Below are 19,694 nucleotides of genomic sequence, written 5' to 3' on the forward strand. Positions count from 1 at the left end.
TCCCTAGCGTCCCACCATCATCGTCTGCCTAATTTTCCACGTCCATGCACCCCTCCCCCAATCCAAACTGCTTCGACCGTGCCGGAGTGGCGCAACCGGATTGACGTCGGCTTGATAAGGCGAGTGGCCCAGCTTGGATATCGACCACGGGAAGTGTTACAATGTTAACCAACATGCAGCGCCCCCACACGGCGCTGGTACTTTTTAACAGTGGAGCTGGTGCACAAGCCGTAATTTCGCCGTTGCAGCTAGAAATACCATACATTTCCACACTAATATATTCTAGAGGGAAATCTGGCGCTTCAGTAGCGGGCCGCCGGGGGCCGCGCCATTGCAGCAAGCGACGTTACTCGCCTACTTGGCTTGGTTAGCCACATGGCTTCTGTTTTGTCTCGAAGCCAAAGTCAACAAAAACGGGTAACATCCTTTTCTTGTTCATCTTGCATGAAGCTTCTAAATATTCCTTGGCAAAAAAAATCTTTCTGGAGCTTTAATTTTATAACAACAAAACCAATTCGACTTACATTCTGCAGTATTATTGTTGCTTTCTTGGAGCCAGAGAGGCAACTTTCAACCCTGTTCGTGAGCCATGCCAAGGACAAGTGGAACGTGCCTGACCGGTACATGACGGAATGCTCGCTGAAGGGCAGGTCCCCTAGACAGTGGCGCCAGATTTCCCTCTAGTGTAATTTGTACGAAACTCTATGAGAAATACCAAGAAAAGGCCGAGCGCTCGTGGGCGCGTGCTTCGTGGCAACTGCCGAGCTTCCTCGGCACGCGCAGTGGCTTCAGCAAAAAAAAAAAAAAAAAAAGAAAAAAAAGAAAACTGGCAAAAACCCTGAGGAGCCAGAAAATCGCGAGCACTCTTGAGCGCGTGCCTCACGGCGACCGCCGAGTCCCCGGCTCGAGCAGTCGCTTTAGCAAAAAAAAAAAAGTGCTCCAGCATTGTTGCCAAGCGCTACCGCGGACGTAAAAAAACTTCGCGCCAATTCACGCTGTGAAGCTGGCTGGACTACGAAGCTGTAAACGACACCCACAACGATTATATAAGTGAGGCCACTTCAATTCACACCTGTGGCTCTACAAAGAGTGAAACCAGAGACTCTGGCAGCCGCTAGCTGGCTTTCGCGGGTGTGGCGTCCGAACGCAGCCGCGACGGCAGAAAGAAAACGGAGAAGAGCGTCTGGCGAAGGGTGAGGAAGAGGGCGGCACGCGCAGCTATGGCTCTCTCACTGCCTCCTCTCACTCTTGTTTCGTGCGTCGCAGCCAAGGCCCTGACACTTTCCCCAGGCTCTGTTCCGTTCGCCGCTAATCCGAACCACGTGAATGCCGTTATCATACATTATGCGGTTTGCCCTTTACATAAATGCTTTGAATGAGCGCTGTTGGCAGACCCGCCGCTGTGCTCACTGAGTACGCCATCTGTCTCCACGTCTCCTCGTGTGGGCGTAGCTTAGTCGGTAAGACGACGAGCTGTCGCTCCATTGCTCTATTCGGGTCCAGGTTTGATTCCTGGCCGTGCACGTAATTTCTTTAATTTATATGGGACATCTTGAAGGTAGCGCACTTAAACACGGACACTAGCGAACGGACGGACAGACAGCGCTGTGGTTTGTCGTTTCTTTCGCTAGTGTATGTGTTTAAGTGCGCTACCTTCAAGATGTCCCATATGCATTACCAACTAGCCCAGTTGTCACTTCTTTAATTTAGCCTGGGAGTTTTCTGCACCAAAACCTCGTTGGCTGGTAGAGGTAAAGTGCTTCGCAGTAAAATCTCCAGCGCTAATGCTTAGCTGAAAAGGTACCCTGCTTGGGAGAGGTCACCACGGCCTAGCCATTCTCTAGAAGCCGCTATGGATAATTGGAGACATGGCAACGAGTGTGTCACTCCTCCCCGACACGACACGACTTGCAGATCCCGCCACCGCTGCCTCGAGTCGATGACGAAGGGCTGGTGGACGTCTACAATGCTGAGGATGACTTTGCATCCCCCACTCGTCGAGAAGAAGGCGACGACCTCTTTGTTGCATATGACGACGATTACTAGCACCGCAACTATGCAACTAAACTCAACTATGTGTCCGGCAGTGCTCACCAACAACAGCTTCCCCATTCATGTTTTACGCATGAGCGCAAGCTTCCCTGGATTTTATGTTGTACAGGCCTGGCACTGCCGAAAGTGGCTACGGCCCGGAAATGGAAAAAATGAAGTTAGTTCGTTCCTGGCTAGTGGACGGGCTCAGACGATATGGCATAGTTCCTTCCTCTTTCGTAGGCCTACTGGCCTTCCTCGTAGGCCTAATGGTCTTCTTCGGTTCGCGGTAACCTCAGCTCAGCCACGCTGAGTTTACCACTCAAGCATCCTGACTTTACCGCTCAACCATCCTGACTGTACCCCACGGCCATCCCGACTTACGTCAGGAAGCGTTTTAATTAGACGACTCCCTTCCCTAACCCCGAGCAGTGGGAGTGCCAGCTGACCAGCTCTCAGCTCGAGAATCAGGAACTCCTGATCCCAGGAACCCTGAACTACAGACGACATCAGTGAGAGGCTGAAGGCTTGGCTTGAAAAACTGCGATCAATTACACGTTCAGTAATGGAAGGTGCCAATTCTATACATAGTGTCTACACAAATGAGCCATGCATGTCCTTTACCCTGTAACTACATTTGTGTAAGCATGCTGGCGCTCGAGCATTTAGATTCTGCTTTTCAGCAGATGAATCTCCGAAACTTTTCTACAAGCTGACATGTCTATTCTTAACATGTAAAACCCAAACAGCAAGGCCCGAGATACTGTTTATACTAAAGACCCTTCAGCCCGGCTCGTGAACGTTTGCTCGATTTTCTTTGCGGCTGGAAATACTGAGCAAGTCCTTGCGTGCACACAGCAGCGTTTGGCTGTTTGCTCAACGTATTCTTTTTTAAGCGAAGGTTATATAGCTAGGCTTCCGTGTATTTTTTATGTCTGCAAACAATAACCCTGTAGGCGCTAAACAAAAGCGCGATCCGTTCTGTACCACGCGGTCGCCACAGATCGCCCGCCGTTCAAAACAACATTTGGATTTCAACTTTATACGTCTCGTCACTTGGATAGGCATCTTGAGCATCTTGTGAATAATTGTTAATTTAGAAGACATGACTTACACTCTTAAACCTCAGGCTTACACGTTTCATTCCTTGTATATGCATTTTGAGAAGATTAGGTATCAATAGGAACTCTATTCAAGGCCCGTTTAGTCAAAATTGAAACATGTGCGCGTCGCGTAAATCGGCGTCTTTCTTAGAGATAATAAATAAGTTTGCTAATACGTTTCGCTTGATCACTGTGTCACCTCTATTTCACTCACACAGTGGAGTTAATTGTGATTTATATTACCTGTTTTACTTTTGCTACAAATTCTGTTACAGGGCTTACAGAACGCTTTCATTAAAGCGTAGCTTTCTTGTTCTCACTGATGCCGGTGTCGGTATCTAAAAAATTCCCTGCAGGAAGGCCAACTTTACACAATGGTAGGCCACATGAAGAAGAGAAAAAAGAAAAAGAAGAAGATGGTGAAGATGGTGGGGATGAAGTTGATGATGATGATGATGACGATGATGGTAATGATGAAGATTAAGAAGATGCTGAAGAAGAAGAAGAAGAAGAAGAAGATGAAGAAGATAGTGAAGATGGTGGGGATGAAGTTGATGATGATGACGATGGTGGTGGTGATGAAGATGAAGAAGATGCTGATGAAGAAGAAGAAGATGATGATGATGATGTTGACGACGATGACAAAAGAAAAACACGCTTCCCGTGGTCGGAATCGAACTTGGGTCCCTTGCGTTATGAAGCCAATGTGTATCCGTTTGTGCCGTTCCGACACGGTAGAAGCAGTTTGGATTTTAAAGCGAATTTGAATGCTTCACTTTAAACGGCAGCGATAATTCAGGGGGGCGGGGCGCACAGCTTTCTCGTGAGGCATTCCTTTGCTGTCGTTTGAGTTGGGGCTTTGACTCGAAAGCAGCTGGTAATTTGATCTTTGACGGTTGGATTTTGACTACAGTGGATCTGACTTCGGCACTTCGCCATATGATTTTCTCACGCAAGAAAGTTTCACGTCTTAACAACATCGCCGCGTTAGACACAGAAAGTTTGAATTTTTTGTTGCAACCGAAATTATCCCGCTATTAGCAGTGATGCATTGACTGTGTGACGTCGAGTAATTACAAAAAAATTCCCTGCCTTTTAAGAACACGGAAAGGTAGGAACCCTTTTGATCGAATAGCTAAGTTACTTGACGTGCGCACAGCAGTAACATTTCCTCATATATATCATGACCGCCGAATCTGAGAAGTGGACGTGCTTACTGACCATGATACTGGAAAAGTTGAAAAAAGTGTTGCCTGGTCTGTTTAAGACAGTTTTGAGTGCCCCCTCAGGAGAACCCTCAGAAACATTCAAAGCGCTGTTTGGCCGCTTAACTTGCTTGTGTGTTTGGATACTTTGTCCAAAAGAATGTATTTTCTTCAACCGTCGAAATTGAATTTAGGCCTGGCTCTGTGAAAGCACTTGAATATATTTAGCTTCACCTGAACGTTTGTGATATGTTCGTTTTTTTTCGTACACTGTTCATGTTAGAGACAGCTCAACTCGCCCCAACTACGCCGCTCACAAGGGTTGTGAGGCAAACGGACCTGGCTTTAAGACTGATTGTCGAAACGGAAATGTCGAGACCGTGTGGCTTGTACCAAAGCCTTTCATTGTAAACGTAGGTTCCGCAATGTGCCAGACCTGCAAGCACTGGATCACCTCAAAGAATAAGAACAGTTTCTTGGGACGCCTACACGGAGTCGGGAGTGGTCAATCTCATTGCTTCCTTGATACAAGCATCGAGAAAGGGCATCTCCTGTAGGGCATCGTATGTCAGTCCATCCTGGAATAAAACATGACAACAATGAAGAACGCTCTCATCTGAAAGATAAAATAGAATGTAAGCTCTACCGCGTCTGCGGAAAGCTTGATGGCGATAGTGCAAGCCGCAAACCGAGGGTAAATTAGTGCTTATGAACTTTTTTCATTTGCGCGCTGTCTTTTTTGTTCCGTGAGCAATGGATGGCCCATGTCAGAAAAAAATTTATTCCGTCGATCCGCGGACGCACAGCTACAGAACAGAAGGCAAGAGACCACGTGACGAGAGATGTGAAGTCATGTCGAGTTGACAGTGGTGGCGCTAGCTTCACGCCGCTGTCGGCTGTCGGCTCGGGGAGCCCGATAGCTCTGACGACTGCTCTCCGCCTGACACCGTCGACGTGCCCTGCACCCCGGGTCCCCGCGTAAAATGTTGCGTAAAGAGAGTTCAGTGGCGACTGCATACAAGGGTGCAGTGGGAATGACGGTGACGAAATGCTGGTGCGTGGTGGACAACGAAAGGAGTGACAGGCAACTAGTGCCGATTCTACAGTGAGCAAACATGATCGCTGAGAGGGTTAGAACGCAAAGCCCGGTTGGCACAGTGGCCAGAAGTGTGCGAGAAACGTCGCGGTGCGGGCTTCTAACGTCGCAACAAGGCGTGCGCATTCAGTTGAGCCTCCGGTTTCCGAGGAAGGGAGATAAGATGCTCACGCTTTCTTAAAGATCCACCAATAGATCTTGGCTGGGGAAGAGGGCTCAAGAAGCCGGACGGTCTCAAGTGGTCCTGGAATAAGGACTCTTTCCCAAGGCGAACTGCTTTATAGGGACGTTTATTCCTCCTCCTCCTCCTTTCAGTGTTTTTATCTCCGAGCATGATTAGGTCAGCGAAGCTGTGTGCCGGGAACCTCCGCCCTTTTTATGTAGTTTTGTGCCTTTACTTTGACCGAAAAGAAGTCTTTTGGTTTTGCAAGAAAATCTGTCTTCAAATGGCTATTACTCCTGAAGAATAAAAAAAAGCATTTTTACTTGTCTGGTCCTTCACTTCCGGTTTCTTGTCTACATGAATTGTTTTCTTCCTTTGGAGCTAAAGGATCCCGCATTCGTAATATATGTAATTATCTCAATAACATGTAAGTATTTACGTAGCACCAAGAAACGAGCAAAAATTTTCTGTGTTCCAAAATAGTTGCCGGAGTGTTTGTGTAGAAGTTCCATTCGTTCCAACATAACAGTTTTACTGAGGACATGAGTCAAAAGGCTTTCTATGGATTGGCGAGGCCTGTGCCTCCTGTACAGATACAGTCATTGTAGGTTACGCCCATATACATTATGTAAAATAGAATTCTGGATACAGCCTACTGATTCGGTCAGGATAAAATTAGACTCGAGCTGTATTGCCATGGGATATCATATCTGTGGACAATGTCCCACAGCGTCATGAAGCAAGACGGCGACGACAACGACAAAGTGGCTGGTGCGTGCAATTGCCCGGGATTTGCAATTGAACGTGCAATTGCCCGGCTCTAGTGTAAATAGTCCAAATACATCGCTCATCATTCTCAACCGTATGGTTTCTGTCCCTTCTTACCAGCCGCACGTACCAATATAAAAGCGATGTTATGTAGCACTTGGGCGCAATCATACATTGAACTAGTACGTATATTTATGTTTGAAAAGAAGCTAGCAGTACCATAACGACAAAACCAATTGGAGAATTTTTAAAGGGTCTCGGGTTGCTAATCGGCCGAGGTTGTTAAGCTGGTAACGAATTTGGGGCAGTCGTTAGGCTATATTTACGCATTTGTCGGCAGTTATGGTCGTGTGCGTATCTTCGTACGAAATATCGAGCCTGTGCGCCGATGGCTTTTTCCACTTCTTTCCCTGGCCGCCGCCTCCTCCTGTCGCTGCCCACACGACAATGCGTGGGCAATGCAGTCCATGGCAATTTGAGTGGCAATGCAGTTAAGTCTACATAACCGAACCACTACCTTTCGCTGCGCAGCTGGTAGTAGTTCAACAAAAATAATTTGCTGGGTGTAACCTAAGCAATTCAAATATATATATTGAGAGACAGAGCTCCGAGATGCTGAAGGACCACTTTTAATTAGGCTCCCGAGCACAGGCCACCGAAAGACGGAACTGTCCGGGGATGATGATGGTTATACACAGATGACAGTGGCGATGGGTTTGGATGGGTAGAAGGAACAGAGGGATTGACCCGCCGTGTTCCACACTGGATATAACAATGGTCATGTCGCTTCCACGCGTAAATATCACAACAGTACACCCCCAATGCCCACAATATTCCTTGTTTTATAGCCTTCAGTTGATGTCATTAAATTATTAGCCGATCATTGGAAACAGAGAGCATTTTGTTTAGATTTTCGTGTTTCTTGGCTGCGGCGTTCGCCACTAACGTCGCATAGGTTCTTCCAGAAAAAGAAAAAAAATTACACCATCTTCCCGTAAGGGAACCCTGAGTAGTATGCCAGCAGCCATGGGGTCGACTGAAGTTCCCATTAGTTTTCAGCTCGTCGTTTCCGTTGACGTTCAGCTTCGCGTGCCATCGTTGTATCAGTAGCTTCTCGACGTAGTTTGAATGAGTGAAGGACATAAGGCGCATTCGTAGCACATGCTGCCGTCTTGGTTTGTAGCGCAGTGGGAAGAGCGCCACGTACCTGCCGTTGCGGCCAGAGAGTCGTGGGATCGAAACCGGGTGCCGCCTAACTATTTCTTTTTATAGTGGACTGCGCTGACGTCAATCCAAACGCTGACGGGGCTGAAGAGACGCGCATGCGCAGTAGAGTGCAGACGGCGGACAATGACAACGAGGGATGGAGGTACACAGCCCCGAGCATGAGATGCTTCGCATCTAAAAACATGGGTTCTTCGTCGACGACTGCAGCTTCCTTTCCCTCCGGTAGCTCGCCACTTCATTCGCCGCATAAGATTATCAAGATGTTTGAGAACAAAAATTGGCCGCGTATCTGCTCCTTCCGTTGCAAATGTCGCAAAAGGCAATATAGTCTTTGTGTACATTTGCTAAGGAAATGCCCCCCTTTGCTTTCCCGCTCACCTCTCATGCTTTTCCTGCACCGACACGCTCATCCCAAAGTAAACACACTAAAGGTTTGCGCAAGGCGATTTGAATTTACCGCGCTCCACTGCTACAGGCCGGGTTCCTCGATGCCAGCACTTCAGTGCGGCGGAGACGCGCGTGAATGGAGGCGGCCGACTACAAGGTTTATAGAACCGTGTGGCCGTGCTCCACGGGCGTTCCAAGCAGAACGTGGAACTTAACTAGTAGAACCATTTGTTGCTGTTGCCGCGTGATTTTTCATAAGCCGCCAGAAGGCGGCGGTTTTCTGAAGTAGATGTAGAATATCATTTGTTATCGAAAAACCAAGTACCCAGGACATTTTCAACCAAGGAACACTGTAAATATCCCTCGTGTACTAATTTCCTGTCTTATATTTGCGTAATGTCTTGTTCTTGTTCAACAAAGTTGGCAAGTAGGAACTTATAAACCGGGCTTAGACGTTTACATTTGGCTGTTAGTATATAACACTATTGCGCAATATCAATTTTACTTTGGCCGGGTGGCTGAATCGAGTTACAGACGGACAGACCGACAGACAGACAGACATACAGACAGACCAAAATTTCTGGGTTTAAGTAGCCCAAGAAAGACTGTCGTCTTTAAAATCTGTCGAAACAAACGAAGCAAGAGGTCTCCATGCTGCAACGTGTACGCCCAAGTGAGAAAAATGGCTGCTGCTTAGCTCCGCTAACCTTGGATATGCGAAGCAAAAGCTTGGGTAAGTCTGTTTGAGTCTTGCTTTCGCTTGGTTAACCTTTGATTTAGCTTTATTGCTGACCACTGCTCAAAGCCTAACGGTTCAGTACAACGCTCACAGAAGGAGGCCGGGAGAACGTGGCGTTCGCCGGGGCGAACATAGCGTTCAGTCATTGCGAACGTACCGTTCCTTTTCGCCGGGCGCGAGATGAGTCACGTTGCCCGAAACGACCCAGCGCCGCATGCATGGGAGGCTGCGGTGGTGGCTGTCTGCCTCGGCCGCAGCGGCGGTGGCGACCGCTGTCGGTGCCCGCAGGCGCCAACAGCGGGCCCGGCGAATCACGCGATACGCTTCGAGGGGTGTGTCGCCGGGGGTGTGTCTCCGGTCAAAAGGTCATTTGGGCATTCTCCACGAAATCCGTGGACGCAAGTAATCATGCTTTGCTTTAATAATGCAACCTGAGCTCAACGTCGTTTCACCATTTCGCTCGGTTAGCCAACTTGCTGGCGTAACCGGGCGTACTTACGCGCCGCTGAAGGCGGAGGTTGTAAGTGGTACGGTGAAGTCCCCAAAACGTAAAACAGCTTCGTTTGGCGACTGGAAGTTCACCGAAAGCTACGGAATGACAAGAGTGCAGAGGCAAGATAGTTTCATCCTTCAATGCACTCATCATCATCATCACCAGCCAATGTACGCCCACTGCAGGGCAAAGGCCTCTCCCATTATTCTCCAATTATCTTGGTCCTGTGCCAATTGTGACCAATTTATTCCCGCAAATGCGATAGCTTAGAGGTAGAACACCCGCCTCGCGTGCAGAAGGACCGTGGTTCGAATCCCGGTGCCAGACAATTCCCACCGGATTAAAAAAAAAAACATCCGCGTATTGATGGAATTGCACAAAGGGGCTTGGGGTGCGGCCTGACCCCGGCGACCATTGCCGGTAATGCACTCCCTCACCAGAGCAGGATTGGCCCCCCTGGTGCAGTAACGGCCACAACCTCCCATGAATACGCCAATCAATGCAGTCAAGCTTACATAAATGGGATTTGTCTTCGAATTGTAGTGTGTGCGTGCAGCTTTTTCGGTATCCGCACCCGCGATATTTAAGCACGCTACACGTGTCCCTGGTGCTACTCAGTTTTCAGCCCCAGAAGTGTTTGCATATCAGTGCATACCCACACAAATGCAGCGCTGACAAAATTTGCCTTATTTCTGAACGAAATAGAGTTGGGCGGTACCGTCCACGGTATGATTTATTAAGTCAGTCCGAGTTCTCCAGTCAAAGCATTGGCTTGTGTTGAGAAACAAATAAAGCGTAGGGAAGGAGACGCGAATATGCCTGCATGCTCGGTTATCGTGGTTCAGCGAACTCAACCACGGAGCTCATGCGAAGAAATGACCTGTAGCAATTTCGTTTCTGGCACGTGAAAACTGAAACCGGAACCAATTTATCGGGAACTACTTTGGCGCAGTGACACAAAGCAGCTCCCCCCTCCCCTCCCTTGTAGCTTTCTACCCATTCCCAAAGAAAGTTGTCCCCGAGTATTACACAAGCGATATGAATCAAGAACCAGTTGGTCATTCCTTACTCAGCTACTCGCCACCTTGCTCCTTTACTGCAAACTCGATAAAATGATTCCATTGTACGGTACGTGCGTGCGAACGAGTATCGTAAGCACTGGAAGGGGTAGTCAGGCCAGTGCATTGTAACTTTAATGCACAAGCATTATCACCCGGTTTAAAAAAAAAAACTGATGTCCCTTGCACATTGGAGGCACACAAAATAGTCTACGACTCAAACAACAAAAAACACAGTCATTCAGTTGAAAAGAAAGTTGGGTAAACTGTTGTGCGGGTGAGATTCCAGTCGGATAGCTCTGGAATGCGACAGTACATTTTAGAAAACGGAGTCCCATTCGCGTCAAGCAGTGCACAAAAGGTGGCGTTTCTCTAGCGGCCAGATATCTGCATGTGGTTTGTACATTTAGTTTCCCGCCCTGCAAACTAATCCTTATCTTTGCCGTCCGTATCTTTGCCGTACGACCACTTAATTCCGCCGGGTACGGGTTACCAAGGAGGTGCTGTTGAATTAGTCAATCAAGCCGGGCAAAGGAAGCACGCAATAGACGCGAAGCTGCGCCAAAACAGGCCCAGAACAACCATCGCTAAAGCAGATGACAAAGCCGACGGAATGGTCCCGCCTACACACCCGCCGGGGTGAGCGGGCTCCGGCGCGCGGGGAACGCTGGGTAATAGCGCCCATTCTCCGCGCCATCTACACTGTGCTCGTGTATGAAAAGCGCCCTCCCCCTTCTTAGCAGTACTGGGAGTTTCTTGTCGCGCACGCCACGACGAAACCGTTGGCCGGTAGTGGTAGAAAGCTTTGCTTTAAAAATACGCAAACGGAAAAGGATGATCCTAATGAAGCGAAGACAGCACAGGAATCAATTAGGCACTGATAGTTTCGCAATTGCTACATCATAAGGAGTGTTTGGGTGCCCTCGTGATTTTTAAACGCACGTGTTGTTTCGCGGCATTGTTATCGAATTAGAAAGATAACGTGACTGAAATGCAAAACTTCTCGAAAATGAAGCCCGTATATGTGGGCGTCATCGTCAACGTCTTCGGTTGTTCTACCATCTTTTTTCGGCGTCAACAAAATTTATTTTCATTTGAAGCTTTTGTGATGCCCCATACGAGCATACAACTTAAGGTTGAGTTCTATATCTGTATATCTTTGTATATCTCTGTATGTCTTTGTATATATTATACAATGCAGTTTCACATTTGGAGGCGACGTAATAATTAAGCGGGACAGCATTGGAATACTACGAAACAGTTTAGAAATAGTGGCGTCAGTAAGCACAGTCCCCATGTGTTCGTGAAAACCGACTTAAAAATTGTGTGCCGTTAGAACTGACTCATTCGACATCACAGCTCCAATAAATAGTTTCACATGTTTTCACTTCGAAAGTTTCACTTCGACAGTGCGCTGACTCAAAGTTGTTTATGGACCTCCTGCCCATAACAAGTGCTATTGCGCCTATGACGTTTCATAAATTTTCCTCGAGTTTTTCACCCAAAAAGCACGCACCTTGAATTTGTTTTAAATCAGCTACGCATTTGCCATATGTGTCCGGTACCTAAGCTTCATCTAGTTTTGAAGTACACTCAATTATGGTCATTTTCCAGTTAACTAGGAATCAGCAACGGATACCTTGTGCATGCGTGAGATTTTAATACCCTTTTCTGCCAACATCCTTACGTACTTACTAATTTCTAGACATTTCGCCCATGTATTACGGTGTGTAAATTTTATTGTTATCACACGTAATCACCTCTTCATTTGAAACGCACAATTTTCATTTGCTATAGCACGAAACTCCAGCCGAAGGTCGATATAGGGACAAAAGATTCCGCTAGGGGCGCCACCATCCGTAATGGGGCCACGAGCGACCACCAGTGCTGGGATTATATACCCACTGCTACTTAAACTTTTCCGCAATTGTGTGCTTTCTGTTATCTTTATTACCGTTTTTTGACGTCATTGAACGCATCAATGCCACCAGATAAAATAATCGAAACTAGATCCAGCGTCAACGATGAATGACAGCCTAACAGTTGTTTACTTGGGATCACAAGCATAATGTTTACTTATCAGTGCGGGCATGCCTTAGCGCGTTTAAAATGTTCTCACTGCTCTTGATAACGCATTCTGTCATTAGGTACATCACGGCCTAATTACATGCATAGTTACGAGGCCTCCAATTGGTAGCTCGCGCGTGTTGGAAGACGATGGTTATCATGCTCCCTCCATGCTTCCTGGCGCACTGATCGATGCGAGCAGCTACTGCGATACCGGCTGGGGGACGTGTTTATATTTGCGTCGGGATGCTTGTCTGATAGAAGCATTAGGGTATTCTGGTGATAGGTAAATCTTCTATCCTTGTAATGCGCAAAATAGAGGGAGGGTCGGGAACGTGATAAAACAAGTGATAAAGAGTGGGCGCATTTGTTTTTATTCGGCTCACGCGCTGCAACACAAGCATTCAAGTCAATTGGATGGTCGAGCAAGAAGTTTTATTGCAATCCTTTGAATTGAATTCTCACCCAAATATGCAATTGTAGCGGATGCCCGTTAATTCGCCCCCATCGCTTCATTGACCTGATGCGTAATTCGTGCGGCTACGCAGCCGAACGTTTTCGCGCCCTGCGCGCTTCAGTTTTAAGGAGACTTTTCAATATAAACAGGATTTTCACGTGCCTTACACGTGATCAATCACTTCTTTTCTCGCAATGTACGCAGGGCACCCGTCACGCTTGCCGTTTACTAATGCTTACCATTTATAGTATTAATGACTACTTAATTTATAATTATTTACTTTTGGCTTTGTTGGTAGCCTGAGAGGCCTCCAAAAATCCTCGCAACGGCGCTGGCACTGACCCTCGCTCGCTCTCGCTGTAGCGACAAAACGCCCCGGTTCCCGACGTGCTCATCAGTTCTGATAATGCCTGTAGCATCGAAATGCTTTTTGCAAACACGCACATTCTTAATGTCAAAGCTAAAACTACCAGCTTTGCTTGCTACCTCGGTATAGCGCTTTTTCACTTTTCTCGAAGATCGGCGCTAGTCGAAAAACTGCAGAGCGACACCTTTTCGTTTGTGCTTCTGTATCTGGATCGGTAGCCCATCCCAGCCCACCTTAGGCATTCCTGATCCCAAGTTACATGTCGTCGAACTTGTACACAGTGAACTGGCACATTAAGTTTGCGGTACACTGACGGTAGAAACTTTACTGCGGGAAGCGCCCCGCGCTGTCTTCACGCAGTGCCCTCGGGTTGCCGCCGCTACCACGGCTGCGGCGAGCCCGCTGGCAGCGACAGTCTGCTAGCTTGCCCCACGTAGCGGCCTTTCTTGGCAGCATATCAAGTTTCTCCAGAGAGAGAGAGAGAGAGAGAGAGAGAGAGAGGGTAAAATTTACTTTATTGAGCCAAGCTCCGTTAAGAGGACGTGGTGGCCGCTAGCTGGCTTTAGCCTAGCGGCGGCAATGGCAGCCCGATTCGTCAGAGAGGCTTGAACCTCTGGATCAGAGCTGCGCAGCGCCCTCTCCCATTGCCTGTCGCAGGTGATGGAGGGAAAAGGATCATTGGGACAAGCCCACATGGTGTGGGGTAATGCGGCGGGAGTGCCGCATGATGGGCGGTTCGGGGAGGGATGTAAAGACGGGTGAATGCGATGGAGCAGCGCGCGACAGGGGAGGCTACCTGTCTGCAGAAGGCGCCACGTGCGTTCTTGCACGTTGTCGAGACGGACGTGAGCAGGGGCATATACACAGCGGGCGAGGCGGAAATGTGTCGCTATCAGCTGAGTAGGCTATCTCTAGCTGACCTGGCACCGTGCTATAGGGGACGAGGCTGTGGCCGGCTCGGAAAGTGAACTCTCGAGCAACAGAATGGGCCGACTCATTACCACCCAGCCCGGTATGAGCAGGGGTCCAGTTCAGTACCTCATAGAGTGACGCAAAAGTTTCGTGACCAGAATAGTATTGAAGGAATTTGCTATAGCTAAGTGCCACGTGATAAGCAGCCTTGATCATGCAGTTCTCGTGAAATGCTGGGAGTTGTGATGGACTTGCAGTCTAGTTTCCCTAATATGTATTATGGGAACAGCCCTGCCGTTGCGAAAACGCCACACTATTTTCACTCCTTTCCGAGCGCAGCCACATCGTACACATCGAGCTCTGGTCGACCATTTCTGGCAAGCATGCATCAAGTGTAGCCTTTGCATCTTGACCACCTCATGGTGTTTTATATCAGCCCCAAATCCCACGTCAATTGCTGTTAGAACTGGTTCACGAAGACAACCCTCGTGTCAGTGTGACATACCTCTGAAGTTGCTTTTCCCACTTCAGCAATGACCCTGTCCTGTGCTTCCGGGTGCATCGCCAGAAAGTAGGCAGTATGAGTCACTGGTGTGGCGACACCTTCCACGCCAGCGACGAAAAAAGAAAGTCCTTGAGCCGTTATCTCGTCCAGTGTCATCTCTGAAAACGCGAAATCGTCTGTTACTGCTTCTTAATGATGCCTCCAAATCCTCGCGGCATCACATACTGGGCACGGGGACACATAGTGAAGCAGAACGTCCTTGTTTTATGGGCGCAATTTTTCAGCTGATTTCTCACCAACTGCTCCGCCTTGGTATTTGGTTGCGTTTTATTTGTGCCCATTGCGTGCTTGGGATATGCTCCCGAAAAAAATGCTGTCTCTTTCAGCTCGTCGAAGTCGCTTCTTTAGCTGTAGCCATATCCTTGCCAAGCTTCTCGATGTATTCGCAGCGCACATCGGCTTTCAGGGGTGTACCAGACCTTGCCTGCACAGCCTATAGTGCGACGACTGTTTGTCGAGGAATTATGCATACGACTTTTCGGCATTGTTCCGTCGTTTGTGCGAAGGGTGTTTGTAGATGGTTGTGCAGAAGGTCGCGGTACAAATTACTTTTTTCTGTGCTTTCATGTGCTGAGTGGGTTGGTCAGTAAGGCTCCTGGCTGCGGCACACGACGTTGCGGGTTTTATTTATGGCCCTGGGGCTGTTCTACGCAAGGCGGCTAAACACAAAAACGTGTGTTTGTAGGAGATTTCGGTGCGTGTAGGCCAGGGGTAGTACCGGCACATAAAAGCCAGTTGGAACCCCTTTGTATTCGCCACATGACGCCTCCCGTAAGTTTTTTTTTTTTTTTTGACATAAATGTCGCCTGTGCACATTCACTGCATAGAGCATCAAACAATTACACAATCTTCTCATGGTTCGATTCCCACGATATTAGTCATTTTCTTACAATTATTGCATTTCTGTACTCTGCTTCGCGCTTTTTTACGAGCCCCGCACACTCATTTGTCGCGTGCAGATCCACTGTACACTTTTTCTATGGGGCTTAGAAGGGCAATGAAGACAAAAAACGGTTTGGTTCACGAAAAAGACTGCTTTGTCTCGGTAACAGTGGCACCAATTTTATCGCAAACTGCAGACATAATAATCAGGATATTCGTGAAAACAAGTGTAGCACGTGGCGACTTACCTGTCGGGTTCGGGCTATTCCTCTATGACGCCGCATACTTTCGTTTGTGCGCCTGGCGGCTGCTTACCTAAGCCACCCGCCCAGGAACATGACCGGGCGATTGCAGCGGGGCTTCTACCCCCCTTCGATCGCATCACTTGAATGCGAACGCGCAGTTAGCGCACTGATAGCTATGTTTTAATGATCTCCCATAACACGTCACTTCTGCGTCACTGTGGAGCGAAATGGGAAATTTTCTCAACATTTGTGGCGTTTTTTGGGGGGGAAGCGGGGGGGGGGGGGCGCTGAAAACGTCTTTTACGACTGGAGTAGGTCCCGAATCAGTAACCAGAGGCCAGAGTTCATCAATACATACCAGTTTCGAAACTCCGCTTCAGAATCAGGGCAGCGCAGGCCCCCCTGCTCCGTGGAAGCTGAGGGGCAAGCGTACTGGCGCGCCCCTAGGGGACAAAAGCTGAACATTGCTAAATTATTATTACTGAATTTTTTCGTAAAATAAAGCTCGCTTTTTAAATTAAAAATTAAGTAGGTGAAATTTACTTGTGTTTTTGCGGCTTTTCTTTGCATGAGTTACGGCAGTAGCCGCAAGCACTTGAGTACTGCTTCAACTTTCTGCCGACGGACCACAAGCTAGTCAACTTGCCCCTAACTTTACGGGCCTTACTTGCCCCGCGCTTGCCCCGGCGCAGGGGGGCAACCGAAGACCGGCTTTTGATAGATGGGGCCTATGGGGAGTTTTACAACTGGTATATATCTATTAACCGCAGCGATGGCTCAGAGGTACAGCACTCGCCTCGTATGCGGGAGGTACCGGGTTCGAATCCTGGTACCACCGGGCACCCACCGGTTTCCTTAATGTACAGGCGTCCCTGGTCGAGTGCGGACCCTTGAAAGGGGAATCCACGTCTGGAAAGCTGCCTTTACCCTTGCGAGGGGCCCCTGACCCTTGTCTATCTGGCGGGGCCCCCGGTCAGCATGCCGCGTTGCACCATTGCCGGGGGTGAAAGAGTCTGACGGCATGTCCTGCCACAGGCGGTTGCGAGTTGAGCGTCCACCGTGGCGGTGGAAGGCACCATGTGCATTCGTGTGCCTTGGTGGCGCCGGGAACCTACCGGTAAAATAGGTACAAGCGACTCCCCGGCCTGGCGCTCGGCCCTTGTGTGGGACTACAACGTTTGGGAAGTTCACCCGGCTTGCACGGGAAATCGCCCCTATGGAAAGGGACGGCTGAAAAAATGCAGGAACTTTTTTTTCTGAGTATGTGAATATATATGTTTGTACAATGCCGTGACCTTCTTTTCTATAGTCGCAATGTTTAGCATATTGTATTTTGTATCCTGTACAATGCTCTGTATTGCAACATTGGACCCTATAATAGCCTTTGGCTATGGGTCCAAGCAGTTTTTTTGAACTCTCATGTTGGAATTGAAAATAAAGTGAAATGAAATGAAATGAAATGAAATGAAATGAAATGAAATAAAATGAAATGAAATGAAACTCTGACCAAACCTTTCGAATAGAACACAGCTGCATTTTGTCTCCATGACGTATGTAAGCTTTAATTTCTTTCTTGATACAGCTATCAGGACTCCATCTGAATAATTTAAACACAGCTGCAACATTAACCAATTATCACAACGTTTAGCAGTAATATCAGGGCAAGCCCAAGTCCCGATGCGCACTGATTTACATTCTGTGAAAATTATTTTCTTACAGCAGCCACTGGGGCCCTAATCCCAACGCTGAAGAGACCTGTCGACCGGCAAGTAGAAATTATTCGCGTTTCAGAAATAGGATAAAGCTGTATGCGGAGGGTTTGTCATGATTATTTCGCTCATTCTGGATTTTTTTGTGAATAGAATGAGAAGTCCAGCAACACGTGAGCTCAAATGTTATCCATGATATCGTGTAGCGCCAAAAAACCGACAGAGGTCATGACCTGTTTTTTTTTTCTGTTCTTTCATATCCTTGTTTCCTTTGATAATGTTCCGCCCGAGTATTTTAAATTCACGCATTTTTTCAATAAACTCAGTTGGAAATTAGCGCTTGTGCCCGTCGCCTCCCTGTGTCCTCTGTCGTTTTTTTTTTGGCCCTACATGAAGTCATGGATTACCGCTACCAACTAGCCCAAACCCAAACTCAAATGTCATGTTTTAGGACGACAGTTACATGCACGAACGAAAACCGGCACTTGAATGAGAGGTAGTGTACTAAGAGGGCACAACAATTTCTTTCTAAACACAGAGCTTGACGCCGAACTCGCCATATTTGCAATCACTAGTGCCGAGATAGTAACAAAAAAAAAACAGGGTTCTCACTTCGTTTTTCGCTGTTATCTGATTTCCCATCTGTACCAATCTGCAAGGCATATTCGGCATCCATGAACACTTGAAGAAAGTCTTCTTCCTGGAAGTTGACGTGTTAAATATTGTGAAAATACTTCAAACTTATGGTCACTTTGGCTCAAAATGGAATCATTTGATAAGGAAGAGTTTTGGTTGTGAGTGTATACTAGGAACCACGCATATTCTTTATGGTCCTTCAGGCCGCCGAGCGTGTTAATGTTTTTTGTCTGTATTGAAATAGTGTGCACCCCGATAAGATAGAATTTTCATGAATATTAGTTCACAAAAAGAGGAACTGACAATAACCCTAAATGTCTGGAATTGAGTTGTCCAAGTTGTGCTAACGTGAATGCAACTTAGAAACTCAATAGCGCTAAATCTACCATTTAATTTCTCGCGTCCGAACTTGCAGTGATGCATTCATTGAAGCTCGTGTAGAGCTTGATAGTTAGCTCACCGACGAACACTACATATGAGTGGCTTCAGAATGACAATGATGATGCTTCCGGTAATGATGATGGTTACCCAGGTTTTTTTTTTCTTATAAGGAAAGGCCTCCTGACTTCGTCAGGTTTCCTTCGTGGACGTTCTTTCAGACGCGTAGAGACCTTCCGGGAACCTTCCGCACAAGCGGGCAATGAAAATTTATACGCAATATGCCCATCTTCTTCCCTTGGGATTGCTAGCGGTACACCACTAGTATACCAAGCAATTATTCCCCGCGCATATTTTTGTTCTTTTAAGCCGGGATGTTTCTTTTAAGCCGGACTGTTTCCATCCAATGCTTCCTACACAGCGGGCGTTTAAGTGTATCGTTCTGCTTATCTTTTATGACGTGTATAAGGCACACTCTTCGGCACTACTAAAAAAACCATGCATCGAGTAAAGAATGCAGTGCAATTCATGCTTACTTTCCTTTTGGACTTCCGCTCTTCAATCAGGTGTGAAACGAAAGCCTTGAATAAGTTCGTGCCCGATTCCTGCGGGTATTCAGGCTGCAGAATCTTGTATATTTTCGGCATCAGAACTGCGTATACGCAAACTATAGTCAGTACATGCAGCCTGCCAAAATCCTGCATTGTATTGCAGCAGAGACATACGTGGGTAAGGTTTGCGTAACCGCAAATAGAGCGGCAAGTGTATCTCCGAAAACCTGGTTTTTGAGTTGCCGTGAACACCATCAAGTTTCACGGATGTATTATTAAACAGCACTTCTCATTCGGTGGCGGCATGGAACCTCACATGCTTGTGCTACGCAAACAGGAACATGAAGTAGAATTTCTCCTTATGAAGTATGATAGGTACAAAATTCAAAATGATTGGCTTCATGCTCCGCCTCAAACAGCACATAATGGTGATCACTTATGTCTACTGATGTATTTTACAAAGACACATGGGAATGATGTCTTCGTAAAATGCACCATTCACGCCATAAGGGGCGTTGCAAATACCTTTAACGAGCGAGGCACGCCAATTGGCTGGAAAGTTCAAAAGACTAAAAAAAATTATTCATCTATTTCTATGACCTAACGCATTCTCCCCTTTGCTTTCCGAGGTTTTCTTGACTGCCAACCCTTATTC

General features: G+C 47.5%; 1 protein-coding gene across 2 annotated transcripts in view; it reads right to left on the reverse strand.

Moving 5' to 3' along the window:
• LOC144145863 (cytochrome P450 3A41-like) overlaps positions 1 to 19,694 on the reverse strand; it is a 47,780-nt gene that overhangs the window by 4,682 nt on the left and 23,404 nt on the right. For both annotated transcript variants that reach the window (XM_077677671.1, XM_077677672.1), the window contains 4 exons: positions 19,025 to 19,140; positions 18,087 to 18,174; positions 14,579 to 14,736; positions 4,829 to 4,917 (listed from right to left, as the gene is read on the reverse strand). In XM_077677671.1, coding sequence (XP_077533797.1) covers positions 4,829 to 4,917; positions 14,579 to 14,736; positions 18,087 to 18,174; positions 19,025 to 19,140 — 451 coding nt within the window. The remainder of the gene's footprint in view (positions 1 to 4,828; positions 4,918 to 14,578; positions 14,737 to 18,086; positions 18,175 to 19,024; positions 19,141 to 19,694) is intronic.

The sequence above is a fragment of the Haemaphysalis longicornis genome, unplaced genomic scaffold, assembly GCF_048455015.1.
Source record: "Haemaphysalis longicornis isolate Haplotype H1 unplaced genomic scaffold, Haemaphysalis longicornis Haplotype H1 scaffold_7, whole genome shotgun sequence".
NCBI lineage: Eukaryota > Metazoa > Arthropoda > Arachnida > Ixodida > Ixodidae > Haemaphysalis > Haemaphysalis longicornis.